Here is a 22,046-nt window from a genome sequence, read left to right on the forward strand (position 1 = left end):
CCTCCCACTCCCTCCCACTCCCTCCCAGTTCCCCCTGACACCCCTCCCAGCTCCTCCCAGTTCCTCCCAGTTCCCCCGACACCCCTCCCAGCTCCTCCCAGTCCCCCCCAACTCCCCCCAAACCCCCCAATCCCCCTTCCCCCACCCCCCTCCCGCCCCTTCCCCACCCTCCCACTCCCTCCCAGTTCCTCCCAGTTCCCCCGACACCCCTCCCAGCTCCTCCCAGTTCCTCCCAGTTCCCCCCGACACCCCTCCCAGCTCCTCCCAGTTCCTCCCAGTTCCCCCGACACCCCTCCCAGCTCCTCCCAGCCCCTCCCAGTCCCCCCCAACTCCCCCCAAACCCCCCAATCCCCCTTCCCCCACCCCCCTCCCGCCCCTTCCCCACCCTCCCACTCCCTCCCAGTTCCTCCCAGTTCCCCCTGACACCCCTCCCAGTTCCTCCCAGTTCCCCCCGACACCCCTCCCAGCTCCTCCCAGTTCCTCCCAGTTCCCCCGACACCCCTCCCAGCTTCTCCCAGTCCCCTCCATCTCCCCCCCAAACCCCCCAACCCCCCCAATCCCCATTCCCCCCACCCTCCCCACTCCCTCCCAGTTCCTCCCAGTTCCCCCTGACACCCCTCCCAGTTCCTCCCAGTTCCCCCCGACACCCCTCCCAGCTCCTCCCAGTTCCTCCCAGTTCCCCCGACACCCCTCCCAGCTTCTCCCAGTCCCCTCCATCTCCCCCCCAAACCCCCCAACCCCCCCAATCCCCATTCCCCCCACCCTCCCCACTCCCTCCCAGTTCCTCCCAGTTCCCCCTGACACCCCTCCCAGTTCCTCCCAGTTCCCCCCGACACCCCTCCCAGCTCCTCCCAGTTCCTCCCAGTTCCCCCGACACCCCTCCCAGCTTCTCCCAGTCCCCTCCATCTCCCCCCCAAACCCCCCAACCCCCCCAATCCCCATTCCCCCCACCCTCCCCACTCCCTCCCAGTTCCTCCCAGTTCCCCCTGACACCCCTCCCAGTTCCTCCCAGTTCCCCCCGACACCCCTCCCAGCTCCTCCCAGTTCCTCCCAGTTCCCCCGACACCCCTCCCAGCTTCTCCCAGTCCCCTCCATCTCCCCCCCAAACCCCCCAACCCCCCCAATCCCCATTCCCCCCACCCTCCCCACTCCCTCCCACTCCCTCCCAGTTCCCCCCGACACCCCTCCCAGTTCCTCCCAGTTCCCCCTCCCACCTCCCCGCCCCGCCCCGTTCCCCAGTATCTTCCTGACGGCGGCGCTGGGTTTGCCGGAGGCCTTGATCCCGGTTCAGCTCCTTTGGGTCAACCTGGTGACGGACGGGCTGCCGGCCACCGCTCTCGGCTTCAACCCCCCCGACCTGGACATCATGGACAAACCCCCCCGCAGCCCCAAGGAGCCCCTCATCAGCGGGTGGCTCTTCTTCCGCTACTTGGCCATCGGCGGTGAGACATGGCGACCACCCCACCGGCACCTTGGCGGGGTGGGGGGGGGACACAGACGACCCCCGAGACCTTCTGGGGAGGGATCCCTCGGAGAGCGCCGGCGCGGCGGCTTGGAGACCTCCACGGTGATGTCTTGTAGGTCATCGTGGTGGTTGGTTCTAGAGACCCACGCTGATGTCTTGTAGGTCATCGTGGTGGTTGGTTCTGGAGACCCATGGTGATGTCTTGGAGACCTTCATGGTGGTTGGTTGGTTCTAGAGACCCATGGTGATGTCTTGTAGGTCATCATGGTGGTTGGTTGGTTCTAGAGACCCACGGTGATGTCTTGGAGACCTTCATGGTGGTTGGTTGGTTCTAGAGACCCGTGGTGATGTCTTGTAGGTCTTCGTGGTCGTAGTTGGTTCTAGAGACCCGTGGTGATGTCTTGGAGACCTCCATGTTGGTTGGTTGGTTCTAGAGACCTCCACGGTGATGTCTTGTAGGTCATCGTGGTGGTTGGTTCTAGAGACCCACGGTGATGTCTTGTAGGTCATCGTGGTGGTTGGTTCTAGAGACCCACGCTGATGTCTTGGAGACCTCCATGGTGGTTGGTTGGTTCTAGAGACCCGTGGTGATGTCTTGTAGGTCATCATGGTGGTTGGTTGGTTCTAGAGACCCACGGTGATGTCTTGTAGGTCATCGTGGTGGTTGGTTCTAGAGACCCACGGTGATGTCTTGGAGGTCATCATGGTGGTTGGTTGGTTCTAGAGACCCGTGGTGATGTCTTGGAGACCTTCATGGTGGTTGGTTGGTTCTAGAGACCCATGGTGATGTCTTGTAGGTCTTCGTGGTCGTAGTTGGTTCTAGAGACCCGTGGTGATGTCTTGGAGACCTTCGTGGTGGTTGGTTGGTTCTAGAGACCCGTGGTGATGTCTTGGAGGTCATCATGGTGGTTGGTTGGTTCTAGAGACCCGTGGTGATGTCTTGGAGACCTCCATGGTGGTTGGTTGGTTCTAGAGTCCCACGGTGATGTCTTGTAGGTCTTCGTGGTCGTAGTTGGTTCTAGAGACCCGTGGTGATGTCTTGGAGACCTTCATGGTGGTTGGTTGGTTCTAGAGACCCGTGGTGATGTCTTGTAGGTCATCATGGTGGTTGGTTGGTTCTAGAGACCCACGGTGATGTCTTGGAGACCTTCATGGTGGTTGGTTGGTTCTAGAGACCCGTGGTGATGTCTTGTAGGTCATCATGGTGGTTGGTTGGTTCTAGAGACCCACGGTGATGTCTTGGAGACCTCCGTGGTGGTTGGTTGGTTCTAGAGACCCATGGTGATGTCTTGTAGGTCTTCGTGGTCGTAGTTGGTTCTAGAGACCCGTGGTGATGTCTTGGAGACCTTCATGGTGGTTGGTTGGTTCTAGAGACCCATGGTGATGTCTTGTAGGTCTTCGTGGTCGTAGTTGGTTCTAGAGACCCGTGGTGATGTCTTGGAGACCTTCATGGTGGTTGGTTGGTTCTAGAGACCCGTGGTGATGTCTTGTAGGTCATCATGGTGGTTGGTTGGTTCTAGAGACCCACGGTGATGTCTTGGAGACCTTCATGGTGGTTGGTTGGTTCTAGAGACCCGTGGTGATGTCTTGTAGGTCATCATGGTGGTTGGTTGGTTCTAGAGACCCACGGTGATGTCTTGTAGGTCATCATGGTGGTTGGTTGGTTCTAGAGACCCACGGTGATGTCTTGGAGACCTTCATGGTGGTTGGTTGGTTCTAGAGTCCCACGGTGATGTCTTGGAGACCTCCGTGGTGGTTGGTTGGTTCTAGAGACCCATGGTGATGTCTTGTAGGTCTTCGTGGTCGTAGTTGCTTCTAGAGACCCGTGGTGATGTCTTGTAGGTCTTTGTGGTCGTGGTTGGTTCTAGAGACCCGTGGTGATGTCTTGGAGACCTCCATGGTGGTTGGTTGGTTCTAGAGACCCACGGTGATGTCTTGGAGACCTCCATGGTGGTTGGTTGGTTCTAGAGACCCACGGTGATGTCTTGGAGACCTCCATGGTGGTTGGTTGGTTCTAGAGTCCCACGGTGATGTCTTGGAGACCTCCATGGTGGTTGGTTGGTTCTAGAGTCCCACGGTGATGTCTTGGAGACCTCCATGGTGGTTGGTTGGTTCTAGAGTCCCACGGTGATGTCTTGGAGACCTCCATGGTGGTTGGTTGGTTCTAGAGACCCGTGGTGATGTCTTGTAGGTCATCGTGGTGGTTGGTTCTAGAGACCCGTGGTGATGTCTTGTAGGTCTTCGTGGTCGTGGTTGGTTCTAGAGACCCACGGTGATGTCTTGTAGGTCTTCGTGGTGGTTGGTTGGTTCTAGAGACCCGTGGTGATGTCTTGTAGGTCTTCGTGGTGGTGGTTGGTTCTAGAGACCCACGGTGATGTCTTGGGAGACCTCCGTGGTGGTCTCTTGTAGATATCCGTGGTGGTCTCTTGTAGGTCTCCATGGTGGTGGTCTCTTCTAGATCCCCGTGATGATGTCTTGGAGACCCCCATGGTGGTCTCTTGTAGGTCTTCGTGGTGGTTGGTTGGTTCTAGAGACCCGTGGTGATGTCTTGGAGACCTTCATGGTGGTTGGTTGGTTCTAGAGTCCCACGGTGATGTCTTGGAGACCTCCATGGTGGTTGGTTGGTTCTAGAGTCCCACGGTGATGTCTTGGAGACCTCCATGGTGGTTGGTTGGTTCTAGAGACCCGTGGTGATGTCTTGTAGGTCTTCGTGGTCGTGGTTGGTTCTAGAGACCCACGGTGATGTCTTGTAGGTCTTCGTGGTGGTTGGTTGGTTCTAGAGACCCGTGGTGATGTCTTGTAGGTCTTCGTGGTGGTGGTTGGTTCTAGAGACCCACGGTGATGTCTTGGGAGACCTCCGTGGTGGTCTCTTGTAGATATCCGTGGTGGTCTCTTGTAGGTCTCCATGGTGGTGGTCTCTTCTAGATCCCCGTGATGATGTCTTGTAGACCCCCATGGTGGTCTCTTGTAGGTCTTCGTGGTGGTTGGTTGGTTCTAGAGACCCGTGGTGATGTCTTGGAGACCTTCATGGTGGTTGGTTGGTTCTAGAGACCCGTGGTGATGTCTTGTAGGTCTTCGTGGTCGTAGTTGGTTCTAGAGACCCGTGGTGATGTCTTGTAGGTCATCATGGTGGTTGGTTCTAGAGACCCGTGGTGATGTCTTGGAGACCTTCATGGTGGTTGGTTGGTTCTAGAGACCCACGGTGATGTCTTGGAGACCTCCATGGTGGTTGGTTGGTTCTAGAGACCCGTGGTGATGTCTTGTAGGTCTTCGTGGTCGTAGTTGGTTCTAGAGACCCGTGGTGATGTCTTGTAGGTCTTTGTGGTCATGGTTGGTTCTAGAGACCCGTGGTGATGTCTTGGAGACCTCCATGGTGGTTGGTTGGTTCTAGAGACCCACGGTGATGTCTTGTAGGTCTTCGTGGTCGTGGTTGGTTCTAGAGACCCGTGGTGATGTCTTGGAGACCTCCATGGTGGTTGGTTGGTTCTAGAGACCCACGGTGATGTCTTGGGAGACCTCCGTGGTGGTCTCTTGTAGATATCCGTGGTGGTCTCTTGTAGGTCTCCATGGTGGTGGTCTCTTCTAGACCCCCATGGTGGTCTCTTGTAGGTCTCCATGGTGGTGGTCTCTTCTAGACCCCCATGGTGGTCTCTTGTAGATCTCCATGGTGGTGGTCTCTTCGAGACCCCGATGGGGCCCCATTGTAGATCTTCGTGGTGGTGGTTGGTTCTAGAGACCCGTGGTGATGTCTTGGAGACCTCCGTGGTGGTGGTTGGTTCTAGAGACCCACGGTGATGTCTTGGGAGACCTCCATGGTGGTCTCTTGTAGATATCCGTGGTGGTCTCTTGTAGGTCTCCATGGTGGTGGTCTCTTCTAGACCCCCATGGTGGTCTCTTGTAGGTCTCCATGGTGGTGGTCTCTTCTAGACCCCCATGGTGGTCTCTTGTAGATCTCCATGGTGGTGGTCTCTTCGAGACCCCGATGGGGCCCCATTGTAGATCTTCGTGGTGGTGGTTGGTTCTAGAGACCCGTGGTGATGTCTTGGAGACCTCCGTGGTGGTGGTTGGTTCTAGAGACCCACGGTGATGTCTTGGAGACCTCCATGGTGGTCTCTTGTAGATATCCGTGGTGGTCTCTTGTAGGTCTCCATGGTGGTGGTCTCTTCTAGACCCCCATGGTGGTCTCTTGTAGGTCTCCATGGTGGTGGTCTCTTCTAGACCCCCATGGGGCCCCATTGTAGATCTTCGTGGTGGTTGGTTGGTTCTAGAGACCCGTGGTGATGTCTTGGAGACCTCCATGGTGGTCTCTTGTAGATCTCCGTGGTGGTGGTCTCTTCTAGACCCCCATGGGGCCCCATTGTAGATCTTCGTGGTGGTGGTTGGTTCTAGAGACCCATGGAGATGTCTTGTAGGTCATCGTGGTGGTTGGTTGGTTCTAGAGACCCGTGGTGATGTCTTGTAGGTCACCGTGGTGGTTGGTTGGTTCTAGAGACCCGTGGTGATGTCTTGTAGACCTCCATGGTGGTCTCTTGTAGGTCTTCGTGGTGGTCTCTTGTAGATCTCTGTGGTGGTCTCTTGTAGATCTCCGTGGTGGTCTCTTGTAGACCTCCATGGTGGTCTCTTGTAGGTCTTTGTGGTGGTCTCTTGTAGATCTCTGTGGTGGTGGTCTCTTCTAGATCCCCGTGATGATGTCTTGTAGACCCCCATGGTGGTCTCTTGTAGGTCTTCGTGGTGGTTGGTTGGTTCTAGAGACCCGTGGTGATGTCTTGTAGACCTCCATGGTGGTTGGTTGGTTCTAGAGACCCACGGTGATGTCTTGTAGACCTCCATGGTGGTTGGTTGGTTCTAGAGACCCACGGTGATGTCTTGTAGACCTCCATGGTGGTTGGTTGGTTCTAGAGACCCGTGGTGATGTCTTGTAGACCCCCATGGTGGTCTCTTGTAGGTCTTCATGGTGGTCTCTTGTAGATCTCCATGATGGTGTCTTGTAGATCTCCGTGGTGGTGGTCTCTTCTAGACCTCCATGGTGGTCTCTTGTAGGTCTCCATGGTGGCGGTTGCTTCTAGAGACCCGTGGTGATGTCTTGTAGACCCTAGTGGTGGTGTCTTGTAGGCCTTCGTGGTGGTGGTCTCTTCTAGACCCCCATGATGGTCCCTTGTAGACCTCCACGGTGGTCTCTTGTTGATCTTCGTGGTGGTGGTCTCTTCTAGACCCCCTGGTACCTTTTTGTAGACCTCCGTGGCGGTCACTTGTAGACCCCCATGGTGGTGTCCCCTCGTAGATGCCCGTGGTGGTCTCTTGTAGCCCCCCCATGATGGTGGTCTCACGTAGACCCCCCCGTGGTGGTTGTCCCTTCTATGGTGGTCCCTCGTAGACCGCCCCCCCCCATGGTGGTGGTCCCCCACCCCGTCTCACCCCCCCCGCTCTCTCCCCAGGGTACGTGGGTGCCGCCACGGTGGGCGCGGCGGCGTGGTGGTTCCTCTACGCCGACGATGGTCCCGCCGTCACCTACCACCAGCTGGTGAGTGCTGGACCCCCCCCACCCCACCCCGATGACAACCGCGGGGTCCCTAAGGTGGCCCCAAGGTCCCCGTGGTGGCCCCACGGGCCTCATGATGGCCCCAAGGTCCTCATGATGGCCCCACCATCCCCATGGTGGCCACAAGGTCCTCGTGATGGCCCCGCCATCCCCATGGTGGCCCCAAGGTCCTCGTAATGGCCCCACCATCCCCATGGTGGCCCCAAGGTCCTCATGATGGCCCCGCCATCTCCGTGGTGGCCCCAAGGTCCCCGTGATGGCCCTGCCATCCCCATGGTGGCCCCAAGGTCCTCGTGATGGCCCTGCCATCCCCATGGTGCCCCCAAGGTCCCCATGGTGGCCCCAAGGTCCTCGTGATGGCCCCACCATCCCCATGGTGGCCACAAGGTCCTTGTGATGGCCCCGCCATCCCCATGGTGGCCCCAAGGTCCTCGTGATGGACCTCCCATGCCCATGGTGGCCCCAAGGTCCTCGTGATGGCCCCACCATCCCCATGGTGGCCCCAAGGTCCTCGTGATGGCCCTGCCGACCCCATGGTGGCCCCAAGGTCCTCATGATGGCCCCACCATCCCCATGGTGGCCCCAAGGTCCTCATGATGGCCCTGCCGACCCCACGGTGGCCCCACCATCCCCATGGTGGCCCCAAGGTCCTCGTGATGGCCCCACCATCCCCATGGTGGCCCCAAGGTCCTCATGATGGCCCTGCCGACCCCACGGTGGCCCCACCATCCCCATGGTGGCCCCAAGGTCCTTGTGATGGCCCCACCATCCCCATGGTGGCCCTGCCGACCCCATGGTGGCCCCAAGGTCCTCATGATGGCCCCACCATCCCCATGGTGGCCCCAAGGTCCTCATGATGGCCCTGCCGACCCCATGGTGGCCCCAAGGTCCCCATGGTGGCCCCAAGGTCCTCGTGATGGCCCCAAGGTCCCCATGGTGGCCCTGCCATCCCCGTGGTGGCCCCAAGGTCCCCGTGGTGGCCCCAAGGTCCTCGTGATGGCCCCACCACCCCCGTGGTGGATCCCGGGCTCCTCATGTTCCCCCCTCCCACCTTCACCCTGACTCCCAAATTCCCCCCGGTGACCCAACCATCCCCATCCCGACCCCTCCCCGACCCCCGGGGGGTCCCGGTTGCGGTGTCACCGCGGTGACATGATGTCACCGATGACGTCGCCGCCGGTGTCCCCGCAGACCCACTTCATGCAGTGCACGGAGCGCAACGTGGAATTCGAGGGCTTGGACTGCGAAATCTTTGAGTCGCCGGTGCCCATGACCATGGCCCTCTCCGTCCTGGTCACCATCGAGATGTGCAACGCCCTCAACAGGTAGGGCTTGGTCTTCCTCGTCACCATCATCACCATCATCACCGACACCAGCATCACCACCACCAACACTACCGTCACCACCATCACCAACCCCACCGTCATCACCATCGGGACCACCATAACCATCATCACCATCACCACCACCATAACCGTCATCACCATCACCACCATAACCATCATCGCCATCATCACCGTCACGACCACCATAACCATCATCACCATCCCCAACATCACCACCACCATAACCGTCATCACCATCACCACCATAACCGTCATCGCCATCACCACCGTCACGACCACCATAACCGTCATCACCATCACCACCATAACCATCATCGCCCTCATCACCGTCACGACCACCATAACCGTCATCACCATCCCCAACGCCACCATCACCACCATAACCATCATCACCAAGACCATCATGACTAACCATTATCACCATCACCAACGCTACCACCACCACCATAATCATCATCATCACCATCTCCAAAGCCACCATCACCACCATAACCACCATCACCAACGCCACCACCATCACCAACGCCACCATCACCACCATAACCATCATCACCACCACCATAACCATCATCACCACCACCATAACCATCACCATCACTAACGCTACTACCATCACCACCACAACCATCATCACCATCCCCAACACCGCCACCACCCCCCTAACCATCATCGCCATCACCACCACCCTCCCCAACGCCACCATCACCCCCCAGCCATCACCACCACCCCCTAACCATCATCACCACCACCGTAACTATCATCACCACCCCCTAACCATCATCACCACCACCGTAACCATCATCACCACCCCCAACCATCATCACCACCACTCTAACCATCATCACCACCACCATGACCATCATCACCACCCCCTAACCATCATCGCCACCACCGCAATCACCATCACCACCACCCTCCCCAACGCCACCATCACCCCCCAACCATCATCACCACCACCACGACCACCATGACCACCCCCTAACCATCATCATCACCCCCCCAAACATCATCACGACCACCATGACCACCCCCTAACCATCATCACCACCACCACAACCATCATCGCCACCACCGCAACCATCATCGCCACCCCCCTAACCATCATCATCACCCCCCCAACCATCACCACCACCACGACCATCATGACCACCCCCTAACCATCATCACCACCACCATAACCATCATCACCACCACCGTAACCATCATCGCCACCACCGTAACCATCATCACCACCACCACAACCATCATCACCACCCCCTAACCATCATCGCCACCACCGCAATCACCATCACCACCACCCTCCCCAACGCCACCATCACCCCCCAACCATCACCACCACCATGACCACCCCCTAACCATCATCACCACCACCATAACCATCATCACTACCCCCCAACCATCATCACCACCACCGTAACCATCATCACCATCACCACCACCCTCCCCAATGCCACCATCACCCCCCAACCATCATCACCACTCCCTAACCATCACCACCACCCCCATCACCACCACCATAACCATCATCACCACCACCGTAACCCCCATCACCACCACCGTAACCATCACCACCCCCCTAACCATCATCGCCAACCCCTTAACCATCATCATCACTACCACCATAACCATCACCACCACCAACGCAACCATCGCCACCACCCCCCTAACCATCATCACCACCACCATGACCATCATCACCACCACAACCATCATCACTACCCCCTAACCATCATCACCACCCCCCCAACCATCATCGCCAACCCCTTAACCATCATCATCACTCCCCAACCATCATCACCACCACCAACGCAACCATCGCCACCATCACCGTCATCGCCAACGCCACCATCATCACCACAACCATCTTCACCATCATCACCATCACCACCACCACCACCACCACCACCACCACCACCACCACGACCACCTTGCCGTGTCCCCGTCCCCACGTGCCGTGTCCCCTCTCCAGCCTCTCCGAGAACCAATCCCTGCTCCGCATGCCGCCGTGGGTCAACATCTGGTTGGTGGGCTCCATCTGCCTCTCCATGTCCCTCCACTTCGTCATCCTCTACATCGACCCGCTGCCCGTAAGGAGGGGCGGGGGGCTAGTGGCCACGGGGCTAGTAGCCACGGGGTTGGTGGCCACGGGGTTGGTGGCCACAGGGTGGTTGGGGGCCGGGGGAGTTGGTAGACACGGCCATAGAGGGCTTGGTGGCCATCAGGGGTGGTGGCCACGAGGAGGTTGGTGGCCATCGGGGAGGTTTGGTGGCCATTGGGGAGGTTGGCGGCCATCGGGGAGGTTGGTGGCTCTTGGGGTTGGTAGCCATGGGGCTGGCGGCTGTTGCCGTTGGTGGCCATGGGGTTGGTGGCCATCGCTGTTGGTGGCCAGGGAGGGTTGGTGGCCGTGGGGCTGGCGGCTGTTGCCGTTGGTGGCCATCAGGGTTGGTGGCCGTGGGGTTGGTGGCTGGAGAGGTTTGGTGGCCATGGGGGAGGTTGGTGGCCATCAGGGTTGGTGGCCATGGGGTTGGTGGCCATGGGGGAGCTTTGGTGGCCATGGAGGAGGTTTGGTGGCCATTGGACTGGAGGCCATGGGGAGGTTGGTGGCCGGGGGAGTTGGTAGACACGGGGCTGTTGGCCATAGAGGGGTCGGTGGCCATCACGGGTGGTGGCCACGGTGAGGTTGGTGGCCATCGGGCTTGGTAGCCATGGGGTTGGTGGCCGTAGAGGGGTTGGTGGCCATCATGGGTGGTGGCCACAGAGAGGTTGGTGTCCATCAGGGTTGGTAGCCATGGGGTTGGTGGCCGTAGAGGGGTCGGCGGCCATCAGGGGTGGTAGCCACGGGGGTGGTAGCCATGGTGGCTTGCTGGGGGGCGGGGTCTCATTTGCATGCGTGTCCCCGCCCCCCCAGATGATCTTCAAGCTGACGCCCCTGGACCTGCCGCACTGGTTCATGGTGCTGAAGATCTCCTTCCCCGTCATCCTGCTGGACGAGGCCCTCAAGTTCGTCGCCAGGAACTACCTGGAGGGTGAGGAGGAGCCCCGCCCCGGCCCCGCCCACGGCCCCGCCCGCGGCCCCGCCCTCACTTCCGGTCACCCCCCCGGCCTCCGTGGTCAACTCCGTGTTGCCGTGGTCGCCTCCATCTTCCGTCATCACCTCCCTATCGCCATGGTCACCTCCATATCTCCATTGTCCCCTCCCTATTGTGATGGTCACCTCCCTATCGTGATAGTCACCTCCCTATCGCGATTGTCACCTCCCTATCGCCATGGTCACCTCCCTATCACGATTGTCACCTCCCTATCTCCATTGTCCCCTCCCTATCGCCATGGTCACCTCCCTATCGTGATTGTCCCCTCCATATCTCGATTGTCACTTTCCTATCGCCATTGTCACCTCCATATCTCCATTGTCCCCTCCCTATCGCCATGGTCACCTCCCTATCGCGATTGTCACCTCCATATCTCCATGGTCACCTCCATATCTCAATTGTCACCTCCCTATCATGATTGTCCCCTCCATATCTCAATTGTCACCTCCCTATCGTGATTGTCCCCTCCATATCTTGATTGTCACCTCCCTATCGCCATTGTCACCTCCATATGTCCATTGTCCCCTCCCTATCACCATTGTCACCTCCCCACCCCATTCCGTCCCTCCCCGTGTCCCCCCCACCATCTCCCAGTCCCCCCCACCATCTCCCAGTCCCTCCCACCATCTCCCAGTCCCCTCCCAGTCCCCTCCTCCATCTCTCACCACCACCTTCTCCCCTTCCTCCCCTCTCGTAGCGTAAACTCTCGTCTCCCTCCATCGGCCTCGGCCTCGGCCACAGGTACCCCCCGACCCCCACCCCACGTGTCCCGTCACCCCACACGTGTCCCATCACCCCACGGTTCTGTCCCCATCATCTCCCACGTCATCGTCACCGTCATGTGTCCCCGTCACCCCACACGTGTCCCATCACCCCACGTCCCATCACCCCACAGTTGTGTCCCCATCGTCTCCCACGTCATCGTCACCTTCACGTGTCCTTGTCACCCCTCATGTGTCCCATCACCCCATGGCCACGTCCCCATCACCCCACACGTGTCCCATCACCCCACGTGTCCCCGTCACGACACGTGTCCCATCACCCCATGGTTCTGTCCCCAACATCTCCCACATCATCGTCACCTTCACGTGTCCCATCACCCCACACGTGTCCCATCACCCCACGGTTCTGTCCCCATCATCTCCCACGTCATCGTCACCCCACGTGTCCCATCACCCCATGGCCACGTCCCCATCACCCCACACGTGTCCCATCACCCCACGGTTCTGTCCCCATCATCTCCCATGTCATCGTCACCATCACGTGTCCCCGTCACCCCACACGTGTCCCATCACCCCACGGTTGTGTCCCCATCATCTCCCATGTCATCGTCACCATCACGTGTCCCCGTCACCCCACACGTGTCCCATCACCCCACGGTTGTGTCCCCATCGTCTCCCACGTCATCGTCACCCCACGTGTCCCATCACCCCACGGTTCTGTCCCCATCATCTCCCATGTCATCGTCACCCCACGTGTCCTCGTCACCCCACGTGTCCCATCACCCCACGGTTCTGTCCCCATCATCTCCCACATCACCGTCACCTTCACATGTCCCGTCACCCCACACGTGTCCCATCACCCCACGGTTGTGTCCCCATCGTCTCCCACGTCATCGTCACTGTCACGTGTCCCATCACCCCACACGTGTCCCATCACCCCATGGTTCTGTCCCCATCATCTCCCATGTCATCGTCACCCCACGTGTCCTCGTCACCCCACGTGTCCCATCACCCCACGGTTCTGTCCCCATCATCTCCCACATCACCGTCACCTTCACATGTCCCGTCACCCCACACGTGTCCCATCACCCCACGGTTGTGTCCCCATCGTCTCCCACGTCATCGTCACTGTCACGTGTCCCATCACCCCACACGTGTCCCATCACCCCATGGTTCTGTCCCCAACATCTCCCACGTCATCGTCACCTTCACGTGTCCTCATCACCCCACGTGTCCCATCACCCCACAGCCACGTCCTCATCACCCCACATGTGTCCCATCACCCCACGTGTCCCATCACCCCACGGTTGTGTCCCCATCATCTCCCATGTCATCGTCACCTTCACGTGTCCCGTCACCCCACACGTATCCCATCACCCCATGGCCACGTCCCCATCACCCCACACGTGTCCCATCACCCCACGTGTCCCATCACCCCACGGTTCTGTCCCCATCATCTCCCACGTCATCGTCACCTTCACATGTCCCATCACCCCACACGTGTCCCATCACCCCACGGTTGTGTCCCCAACATCTCCCACGTCATCGTCACCTTCACGTGTCCCGTCACCCCACACGTATCCCGTCACCCCACACGTGTCCCATCACCCCACACGTGTCCCATCACCCCACACGTGTCCCGTCACCCCACACGTGTCCCATCACCCCACGTGTCCCATCACCCCACGTGTCCCATCACCCCACGGTTCTGTCCCCATCATCTCCCACATCACCGTCACCTTCACATGTCCCGTCACCCCACACGTGTCCCATCACCCCACGGTTCTGTCCCCATCATCTCCCACGTCATCATCACCATCACATGTCCCCGTCACCCCACACGTGTCCCATCACCCCACGGTTGTGTCCCCATCATCTCCCACGTCATCGTCACCTTCACGTGTCCCGTCACCCCACACGTATCCCGTCACCCCACACGTGTCCCATCACCCCACACGTGTCCCATCACCCCACACGTGTCCCGTCACCCCACACGTGTCCCATCACCCCACGTGTCCCATCACCCCACGTGTCCCATCACCCCACGGTTCTGTCCCCATCATCTCCCACATCACCGTCACCTTCACATGTCCCGTCACCCCACACGTGTCCCATCACCCCACGGTTCTGTCCCCATCATCTCCCACGTCATCATCACCATCACATGTCCCCGTCACCCCACACGTGTCCCATCACCCCACGGTTGTGTCCCCATCATCTCCCACGTCATCGTCACCTTCACGTGTCCCGTCACCCCACACGTATCCCGTCACCCCACACGTGTCCCATCACCCCACACGTGTCCCATCACCCCACACGTGTCCCGTCACCCCACACGTGTCCCATCACCCCACGTGTCCCATCACCCCACGTGTCCCATCACCCCACGGTTCTGTCCCCATCATCTCCCACATCACCGTCACCTTCACATGTCCCGTCACCCCACACGTGTCCCATCACCCCACGGTTCTGTCCCCATCATCTCCCACGTCATCATCACCATCACATGTCCCCGTCACCCCACACGTGTCCCATCACCCCACGGTTGTGTCCCCATCATCTCCCACGTCATCGTCACCTTCACGTGTCCCGTCACCCCACACGTATCCCGTCACCCCACACGTGTCCCATCACCCCACACGTGTCCCATCACCCCACACGTGTCCCGTCACCCCACACGTGTCCCATCACCCCACGTGTCCCATCACCCCACGTGTCCCATCACCCCACGGTTCTGTCCCCATCATCTCCCACATCACCGTCACCTTCACATGTCCCGTCACCCCACACGTGTCCCATCACCCCACGGTTCTGTCCCCATCATCTCCCACGTCATCATCACCATCACATGTCCCCGTCACCCCACACGTGTCCCATCACCCCACGGTTGTGTCCCCATCATCTCCCACGTCATCGTCACCTTCACGTGTCCCGTCACCCCACACGTATCCCGTCACCCCACACGTGTCCCATCACCCCACACGTGTCCCATCACCCCACACGTGTCCCGTCACCCCACACGTGTCCCATCACCCCACGTGTCCCATCACCCCACGTGTCCCATCACCCCACGGTTCTGTCCCCATCATCTCCCACATCACCGTCACCTTCACATGTCCCGTCACCCCACACGTGTCCCATCACCCCACGGTTCTGTCCCCATCATCTCCCACGTCATCATCACCATCACATGTCCCCGTCACCCCACACGTGTCCCATCACCCCACGGTTGTGTCCCCATCATCTCCCACGTCATCGTCACCTTCACGTGTCCCGTCACCCCACACGTATCCCGTCACCCCACACGTGTCCCATCACCCCACACGTGTCCCATCACCCCACACGTGTCCCGTCACCCCACACGTGTCCCATCACCCCACGTGTCCCATCACCCCACGTGTCCCATCACCCCACGGTTCTGTCCCCATCATCTCCCACATCACCGTCACCTTCACATGTCCCGTCACCCCACACGTGTCCCATCACCCCACGGTTCTGTCCCCATCATCTCCCACGTCATCATCACCATCACATGTCCCCGTCACCCCACACGTGTCCCATCACCCCACGGTTGTGTCCCCATCATCTCCCACGTCATCGTCACCTTCACGTGTCCCGTCACCCCACACGTATCCCGTCACCCCACACGTGTCCCATCACCCCACACGTGTCCCATCACCCCACACGTGTCCCGTCACCCCACACGTGTCCCATCACCCCACGTGTCCCATCACCCCACGTGTCCCATCACCCCACGGTTCTGTCCCCATCATCTCCCACATCACCGTCACCTTCACATGTCCCGTCACCCCACACGTGTCCCATCACCCCACGGTTCTGTCCCCATCATCTCCCACGTCATCATCACCATCACATGTCCCCGTCACCCCACACGTGTCCCATCACCCCACGGTTGTGTCCCCATCATCTCCCACGTCATCGTCACCTTCACGTGTCCCGTCACCCCACACGTATCCCGTCACCCCACACGTGTCCCATCACCCCACACGTGTCCCATCACCCCACACGTGTCCCGTCACCCCACACGTGTCCCATCACCCCACGTGTCCCATCACCCCACGTGTCCCATCACCCCACGGTTCTGTCCCCATCATCTCCCACATCACCGTCACCTTCACATGTCCCGTCACCCCACACGTGTCCCATCACCCCACGGTTCTGTCCCCATCATCTCCCACGTCATCATCACCATCACATGTCCCCGTCACCCCACACGTGTCCCATCACCCCACGGTTGTGTCCCCATCATCTCCCACGTCATCGTCACCTTCACGTGTCCCGTCACCCCACACGTATCCCGTCACCCCACACGTGTCCCATCACCCCACACGTGTCCCATCACCCCACACGTGTCCCGTCACCCCACACGTGTCCCATCACCCCACGTGTCCCATCACCCCACGTGTCCCATCACCCCACGGTTCTGTCCCCATCATCTCCCACATCACCGTCACCTTCACATGTCCCGTCACCCCACACGTGTCCCATCACCCCACGGTTCTGTCCCCAACATCTCCCACATCATCGTCACCTTCACGTGTCCTCGTCGCCCCCCCGTGTCCCCACCCCCGAAATCACCGAGGGAGGACGGTCATGGGGGGGGGGGGGGGGGGGGGCGGTGTGGGGCTGAGGTTGGGGGACAGTTGTGGGGGGGGGGGGGGGGAACGACACGTATGACATCACACGACATCACCACCCACGTCACCCCCCCCACCCCACCCAACAGCCGACGCCGAGGACACCCGGAAGAAGCGGAAGTGACCCCCCCCACCGGGGTCCGTTCCCGTCCCCGTCCCCCCCCCCTTCGCCTCCGGAGCTGCTCGGCCCCCCCCCCCACGGCGCCGTGGGGCAGCCCCATAGCGCCGTGGGGCAGCCCCCCCCCCCCCCCCGGCGTCGCTTATTTATTGCCAATAAAAAGAAATTGCCCCCCCCCCAACCCGCCTCCCACCTTGTTTTTGGGGAGGGGCGGGGCCATGAGTGGGGAAGGGGTGGAGCCTGGGGTGGAGGGGGCGGGGTTGGGCCAAAATCCTCTCCCACCCCCCAAAGACCCTTTGGGGGGGGCAGGTGACGGGGGGTTGACCCCCCCCCCGTCCAATTTTGGGGGGTCGCTGCCCCATATCGCCCCTTAATTTGGGGGTCCGGGCGTGTCCCTAGCCCTACTTGAGGGGCGGGGCTTGGGGAAAGGTCCCCGCCCCAAGGCGGGGCCGGCGGGCTGACCCCGCCCCCCCAGCTATGACCACCCCGACCCCCGTCGATTCGGGGCTCACTCGCCGCGACACCCCCCCCCCCCCAAAAAAATCCCGGCTCTGCAGGTCAGTGCGACCCCCAACTTTGGGGGGGGGGGGGCGGGCCCCACTTGGGGGTCACAGGGAAGGGCGGGGCCGGGCGACGTGGCCAATCCCGGCCGGACTTTGGACCCAGCGGGGCCGGGTGGGGGAGGGGAGGGCGGCGGCCCAAGCGCGGGGGTTGGGGGGGGGGGGGAAGGGGATGTGGGGCAGGATGGGGGGGTTGGGGGGGCTCTATGGGGCAGGAGGGTGTGGTTGGGCGTGGTCGGGGGGGCGGGCGGGACCCCGGTGGGCACCCAGGGCACCGGCGCCGCTCTGGCCGCTCTTCCTGGCACTCTATGGTCTCTTAGGGCGCTGGTGCCGCTCTGGTGCCTCTTCCCTTGTCTCTATGGTCCCTGTGGGCACCGGCGCCGCTCTGGCCACTCTTCCTGGCACTCTATGGTCTCTTAGGGTGCTGGTGCCACTCTGGTGCCTCTTCCCCTGTCTCTGTGGTCCCTTTGGGCGTTGGTGCCACTCTGGCTCCTCTTCCCCCGTCTCTATGCTCCCTTTGGGTGCCACTCTGATGCCTCTTCCCCTGTCTCTATGGTCCCTGAGGGTACTGGTGCCACTCTGGCTCCTCTTCCTGGCACTCTATGGTCTTTAGGGCACCGGTGCCACTCTGGCCCCTCTTCCTCCATCTCTATGCTCCCTTTGGGCACCAGTGCCACTCTGGCCCCTCTTCCCCCTCTTCCACTTCCTGGCACTCTATGGTCCCTTTGGGCGCCAGTGCCACTCTGGCGCCTCTTCCCCCATCTCTATGGTCCCTTTGGGCACTGGTGCCACTCTGGCCCCTCTTCCCAACACTCTACGCTCCCTTTATCAGCACCGGCGCCACTCTGTCCTCTCTTCCTCCATCTCTATGGTCCCTTTGGGCACCGGCGCCACTCTGTCCTCTCTTCCTCCATCTCTATGGTCCCTTTGGGCACCGGCGCCACTCTGTCCTCTCTTCCTCCATCTCTATGCTTCCTTTGGGCACCGGCGCCACTCTGTCTTCTCTTCCTCCATCTCTGTGCTCCCTTTGGGCACCGGTGCCACTCTGGCCCCTCTTCCCAACACTCTACGCTCCCTTTATCAGCACCGGCGCCACTCTGTCCTCTCTTCCTCCATCTCTATGCTCCCTTTGGGCACCGGCGCCACTCTGTCCCCTCTTCCCGCCCCGCCCCCAGGCTCCATGGCCGCCCCTCCGCCGGACCTTTGGGCCCTCCTCCCGCCCCACACCCTCCAATCTTTGGCCCGCGCGTGGTTGGAAGAAGACGCCCCATGGCCGGACCCGTCGTCCTCGGCCGTGGGTCGCGCCCCACGGCGAGCCGAGCTGCTCTGCAAATCGGAAGGGGTGTTGGCGGGCGCGCCCTTCGCCGAAGCGACCTGGGCCGAAACGGGATGCCGGGTGACGTGGAAAGTGCCGGAAGGTTCCCGGTTACCGGCCGGGAGGACGGTGGTGGCCGAAGTGGAAGGTCCCGGTGCCGGTTTGCTATTGGCCGAAAGGGTGGCGCTCAACTGTTTGGGGCGTTGCAGCGGGGTGGCGACGGCCGCCGCCCGGGCGGTGACGATCGCCCGTGGAGCCGGTTGGGCGGGGACGGTAGCCGGGACCAGGAAGACGACGCCTGGGTTTCGATTGGCCGAGAAATACGCCTTGGCGGTGGGAGGGGCCGAGCCCCATCGTTACGGCTTGGGGGCGGGGCTCGTCCTGCTGAAGGATAATCACCTGCTGGCCGCCCACGCCCCCCTCGAGCAGGTTTGGGGGGGGGGGGACACGCCTCTAAATTTGGGGGGCGGACCCCAATTTTGGGACAGGACTGCTGATTGGCTGGGGGGATTTGGGGGGGGAAATCCCCTTTTTGGGGGTGCTGGGGGGGGGAACCTAATTTGGGGGGGTAATCCCAATTTGGGGGGGGTGACCCCAATTTTGGGGGGGGAATGAGGGGGACCTCTGATTGGCTGGGTGGATTTGGGGGGGGAAATCCCCTTTTTGGGGGGTGCTGGGGCAGAAAAAAACACTAATTCGGGGGGGGAAATCCCAATTTTGGGGGGGTGACCCCAATTTTGGGGGGACGGGGGGGTGGTCCCTTATTAGTGACCCCCCCAAATTAGGGAATTTTGGGGTGAAATCCCCTTTTTGGGGGGGTTCTGGGTGGGGTAACCCCAATTTTGGGGCGAGAAACTCCCATTTTGGGGTGGGGGGGGAGCAACGAATGAGGGTAACCCGTCAACTGGGGGGGTGCTGGGTGGGGGGTCACCCCAAACTGGGAGTCACTGGGACGCCATTTTTGGAGTGGGAGGCCCACCGGTAGGGGAGGGCGGCCATTTTGAGCCGCTGGCGGCCATTTTAGGGCTGCCAGGCCCCTCTCAAAGTTCATTTTTGAGGGAGGGGTGGGGTGGGGGGGTGGGGCCTCACCCTGCCCCGCCCTCCCAAACTCCGCCCAGGTGGTGGGCGCGGCCCGGCGAGCCGGCGGCTTCACCCGGCGCCTGGCGGTGGAGTGCGGTTCGGCGGCCGAAGCCTTGAGGGCGGCCGGCGCCGGCGCCGACATCGTCCTCCTCGACAACTTCGAGCCCCAGGTTGGCGCTTCCGACCCCCCCAAAAAGCGGGGCTGGGGGCGGGGCCAAGCCCTACGGCCGAGCGGGCGTGTCACGGGCGTGTCCCCTCCTTCCAGGCGCTGCACGCGGCGGCGGCGGCGGTGAAGGCCGCCCAACCCCGGGTGACGGTGGAGGCCAGCGGCGGCATCGCCTTGGCCACCCTGCCCCGATTTTTGGGGCCCCACGTGGACGCCGTCTCCATGGGGTGCCTGACCCACGGCGCCCCCCGCCCTCGACTTCGCCCTCCGCGTCCTGCCGGGGGGCGGGGACCTGGCCACGCCCTGAGCCCGCCCCGCTCTGGCCCCTCTTCCCCTCGCTCTACTGTCCCTGAGGGCGCCAGTGCCGCTCTGGTACCTCTTACCTTGCCCGCTCTATGGTCTACTTAGGGCACCGGCACCAATATGGCCGCTCTTCCCTTGTCTCTATGGTCCCTGAGATTCCTGGTGCCACTCTGGCCCCTCTTCTTGACACTCTATGGTCTACTTAAGGCACCGGTGCTACTCTGGCCCCTCTTCTCCTGTCTCTATGGTCCCTGAGGGTGCCGGTGACGCTCTGGTACCTCTTACCTGGCGCGCTCTATGGTCTACTTAGGGCACCGGCACCAATATGGCCGCTCTTCCCTTGTCTCTATGGTTTCTGAGGGTGCCGGTGCCATTCTGGCCTCTCTTCCCCTGTCTCTATGGTCTCTTAGGGTGCCACTCTGGTACCTCTTACCTTGCACGCTCTATGGTCTACTTAGGGCACCGGCACCAATATGGCCGCTCTTCCCTTGTCTCTGTGGTCCCTGAGATGGCTGGTGCCACTCTGGCCCCTCTTCTTGACACTCTATGGTCTACTTAGGGCACTGGTGCCACTCTGGCTCCTCTTCCCCTGTCTCTATGGTTCCTCCGGGCACTGGTGCCTCTCTGGCTTGTCTTCCCCTGTCTCTATGGTCCCTGAGGGCATTAGTGCCACTCTGGTACCTCTTCCTGACACTCTATGGTCTCTTAGGGAACTAGTTCCCCTCTTCTCACCACTCTATGGTCTCTGAGGGTACCGGTGCCACTCTGGTGCCTCTTCCCCTGTCTCTATGATCCCTTAGGGCACTGGTGCCACTCTGGTACCTCTTCTTGACACTCTATGGTCTACTTAGGTGCTACTCTGGCCCCTCTTCTCCTGTCTCTATGGTTCCTGAGGGTGCCGGTGCCACTCTGGCCCCTCTTCTCCTGTCTCTATGGTTCCTTCGGGCACTGGTGCCACTCTGGCTTGTCTTTCCCTGTCTCTATGGTCTCTGAGGTTACCGGTGCCACTCTGGCCCCTCTTCTTGACACTCTATGCCCCCCCCCCCGCCATGATATGGGGGTGACAGGCACATCCCTGACCTGTCCCACCAACCGGGGACCCCAAAATCCACCCTGGGGTCCCACCCCGCCCCCCCCAGCTCCACCCAAATAAACCCCTCCCACCCCATCGCCCATGTCCCCGCCCCCAAACTTCAGGCTGGGGCCAAAAAAACCCCCACCCGAGCCCCCCCCCCCCAAAAAAGCAAAAAAAGTGCAAAAAAAAAAAGAGGCGCTTTATTCCCAACTGGGAGGGGGCGGAGCCCGGCATGGGGGCGGGGTGGGCGTGGCCGGGGCGGGGTCCTCACTCTCGCCCTCTTTGTCCTCCCCGTGGGTGATGATGTAGCAGATGCTCTTGTAGTCGACGTTGCCGGCCACGTCGGGGGGGAAGGCGGCCCACATGTTCCTGATCTGGGGGGGGGGCGGGACATGATTTTGGGGGGGCGGGGGCACTTCCATGTAACCCCTCCCATAGGGACTCCGCCCCTCCCCAACTCTCTGACTCAAGGAACTCCCCTGAGGGGTTTGGGGGTTTTTTGGGGGGGGTCGCTCACCTCCTCGGGGGTGAAGCGGTCGCACTGGGTGGTCAGCAGCTCCTCCAGGCTGGGGGGGGGGCGGGAAGTGGGCGGGGCTGAGAGTTGGCCCCA

The 22,046-nt window shown here is 61.0% G+C and overlaps 2 protein-coding genes and 1 long non-coding RNA gene across 4 annotated transcripts in view; 2 read left to right on the forward strand and 1 right to left on the reverse strand.

Annotated features, from left to right (window-relative positions):
* ATP2A1 (ATPase sarcoplasmic/endoplasmic reticulum Ca2+ transporting 1) overlaps nucleotides 1-17,051 on the forward strand; it is a 46,936-nt gene extending 29,885 nt beyond the window's left edge. The window contains exons 17-23 of one of the 2 annotated variants that reach the window (XM_069777783.1): nucleotides 1,240-1,442; nucleotides 6,901-6,986; nucleotides 8,196-8,329; nucleotides 10,320-10,437; nucleotides 11,259-11,376; nucleotides 12,137-12,180; nucleotides 16,909-17,027. In XM_069777783.1, coding sequence (XP_069633884.1) covers nucleotides 1,240-1,442; nucleotides 6,901-6,986; nucleotides 8,196-8,329; nucleotides 10,320-10,437; nucleotides 11,259-11,376; nucleotides 12,137-12,141 — 664 coding nt within the window. In that variant the 3' untranslated portion in view covers nucleotides 12,142-12,180; nucleotides 16,909-17,027. Of the gene's footprint in view, nucleotides 1-1,239; nucleotides 1,443-6,900; nucleotides 6,987-8,195; nucleotides 8,330-10,319; nucleotides 10,438-11,258; nucleotides 11,377-12,136; nucleotides 12,181-16,908 lie in introns of both variants that reach the window. The other variant, XM_069777782.1, reaches the window with a different exon arrangement.
* QPRT (quinolinate phosphoribosyltransferase) lies at nucleotides 16,983-21,606 on the forward strand (the record flags this gene model as incomplete). Its single annotated transcript, XM_069777780.1, is given in 5 exon segments — nucleotides 16,983-17,065; nucleotides 18,713-19,241; nucleotides 19,931-20,062; nucleotides 20,158-20,304; nucleotides 20,306-21,606. Coding segments are annotated over 5 exon segments (951 nt in total), but the record flags the coding sequence as incomplete, so codon positions are not given.
* Nucleotides 21,607-21,614: 8 nt separating this feature from the next.
* On the reverse strand, nucleotides 21,615-22,018 carry LOC138684032 (uncharacterized). The gene is made up of 2 exons (XR_011323498.1): nucleotides 21,954-22,018; nucleotides 21,615-21,810 (listed from the first exon to the last, which is right to left on the reverse strand). It is a non-coding gene; the product is annotated as an uncharacterized lncRNA (long non-coding RNA).
* Nucleotides 22,019-22,046: the final 28 nt, after the last annotated feature.

Source organism: Haliaeetus albicilla, unplaced genomic scaffold (assembly GCF_947461875.1).
Source record: "Haliaeetus albicilla unplaced genomic scaffold, bHalAlb1.1 scaffold_166, whole genome shotgun sequence".
Lineage (NCBI taxonomy): Eukaryota > Metazoa > Chordata > Aves > Accipitriformes > Accipitridae > Haliaeetus > Haliaeetus albicilla.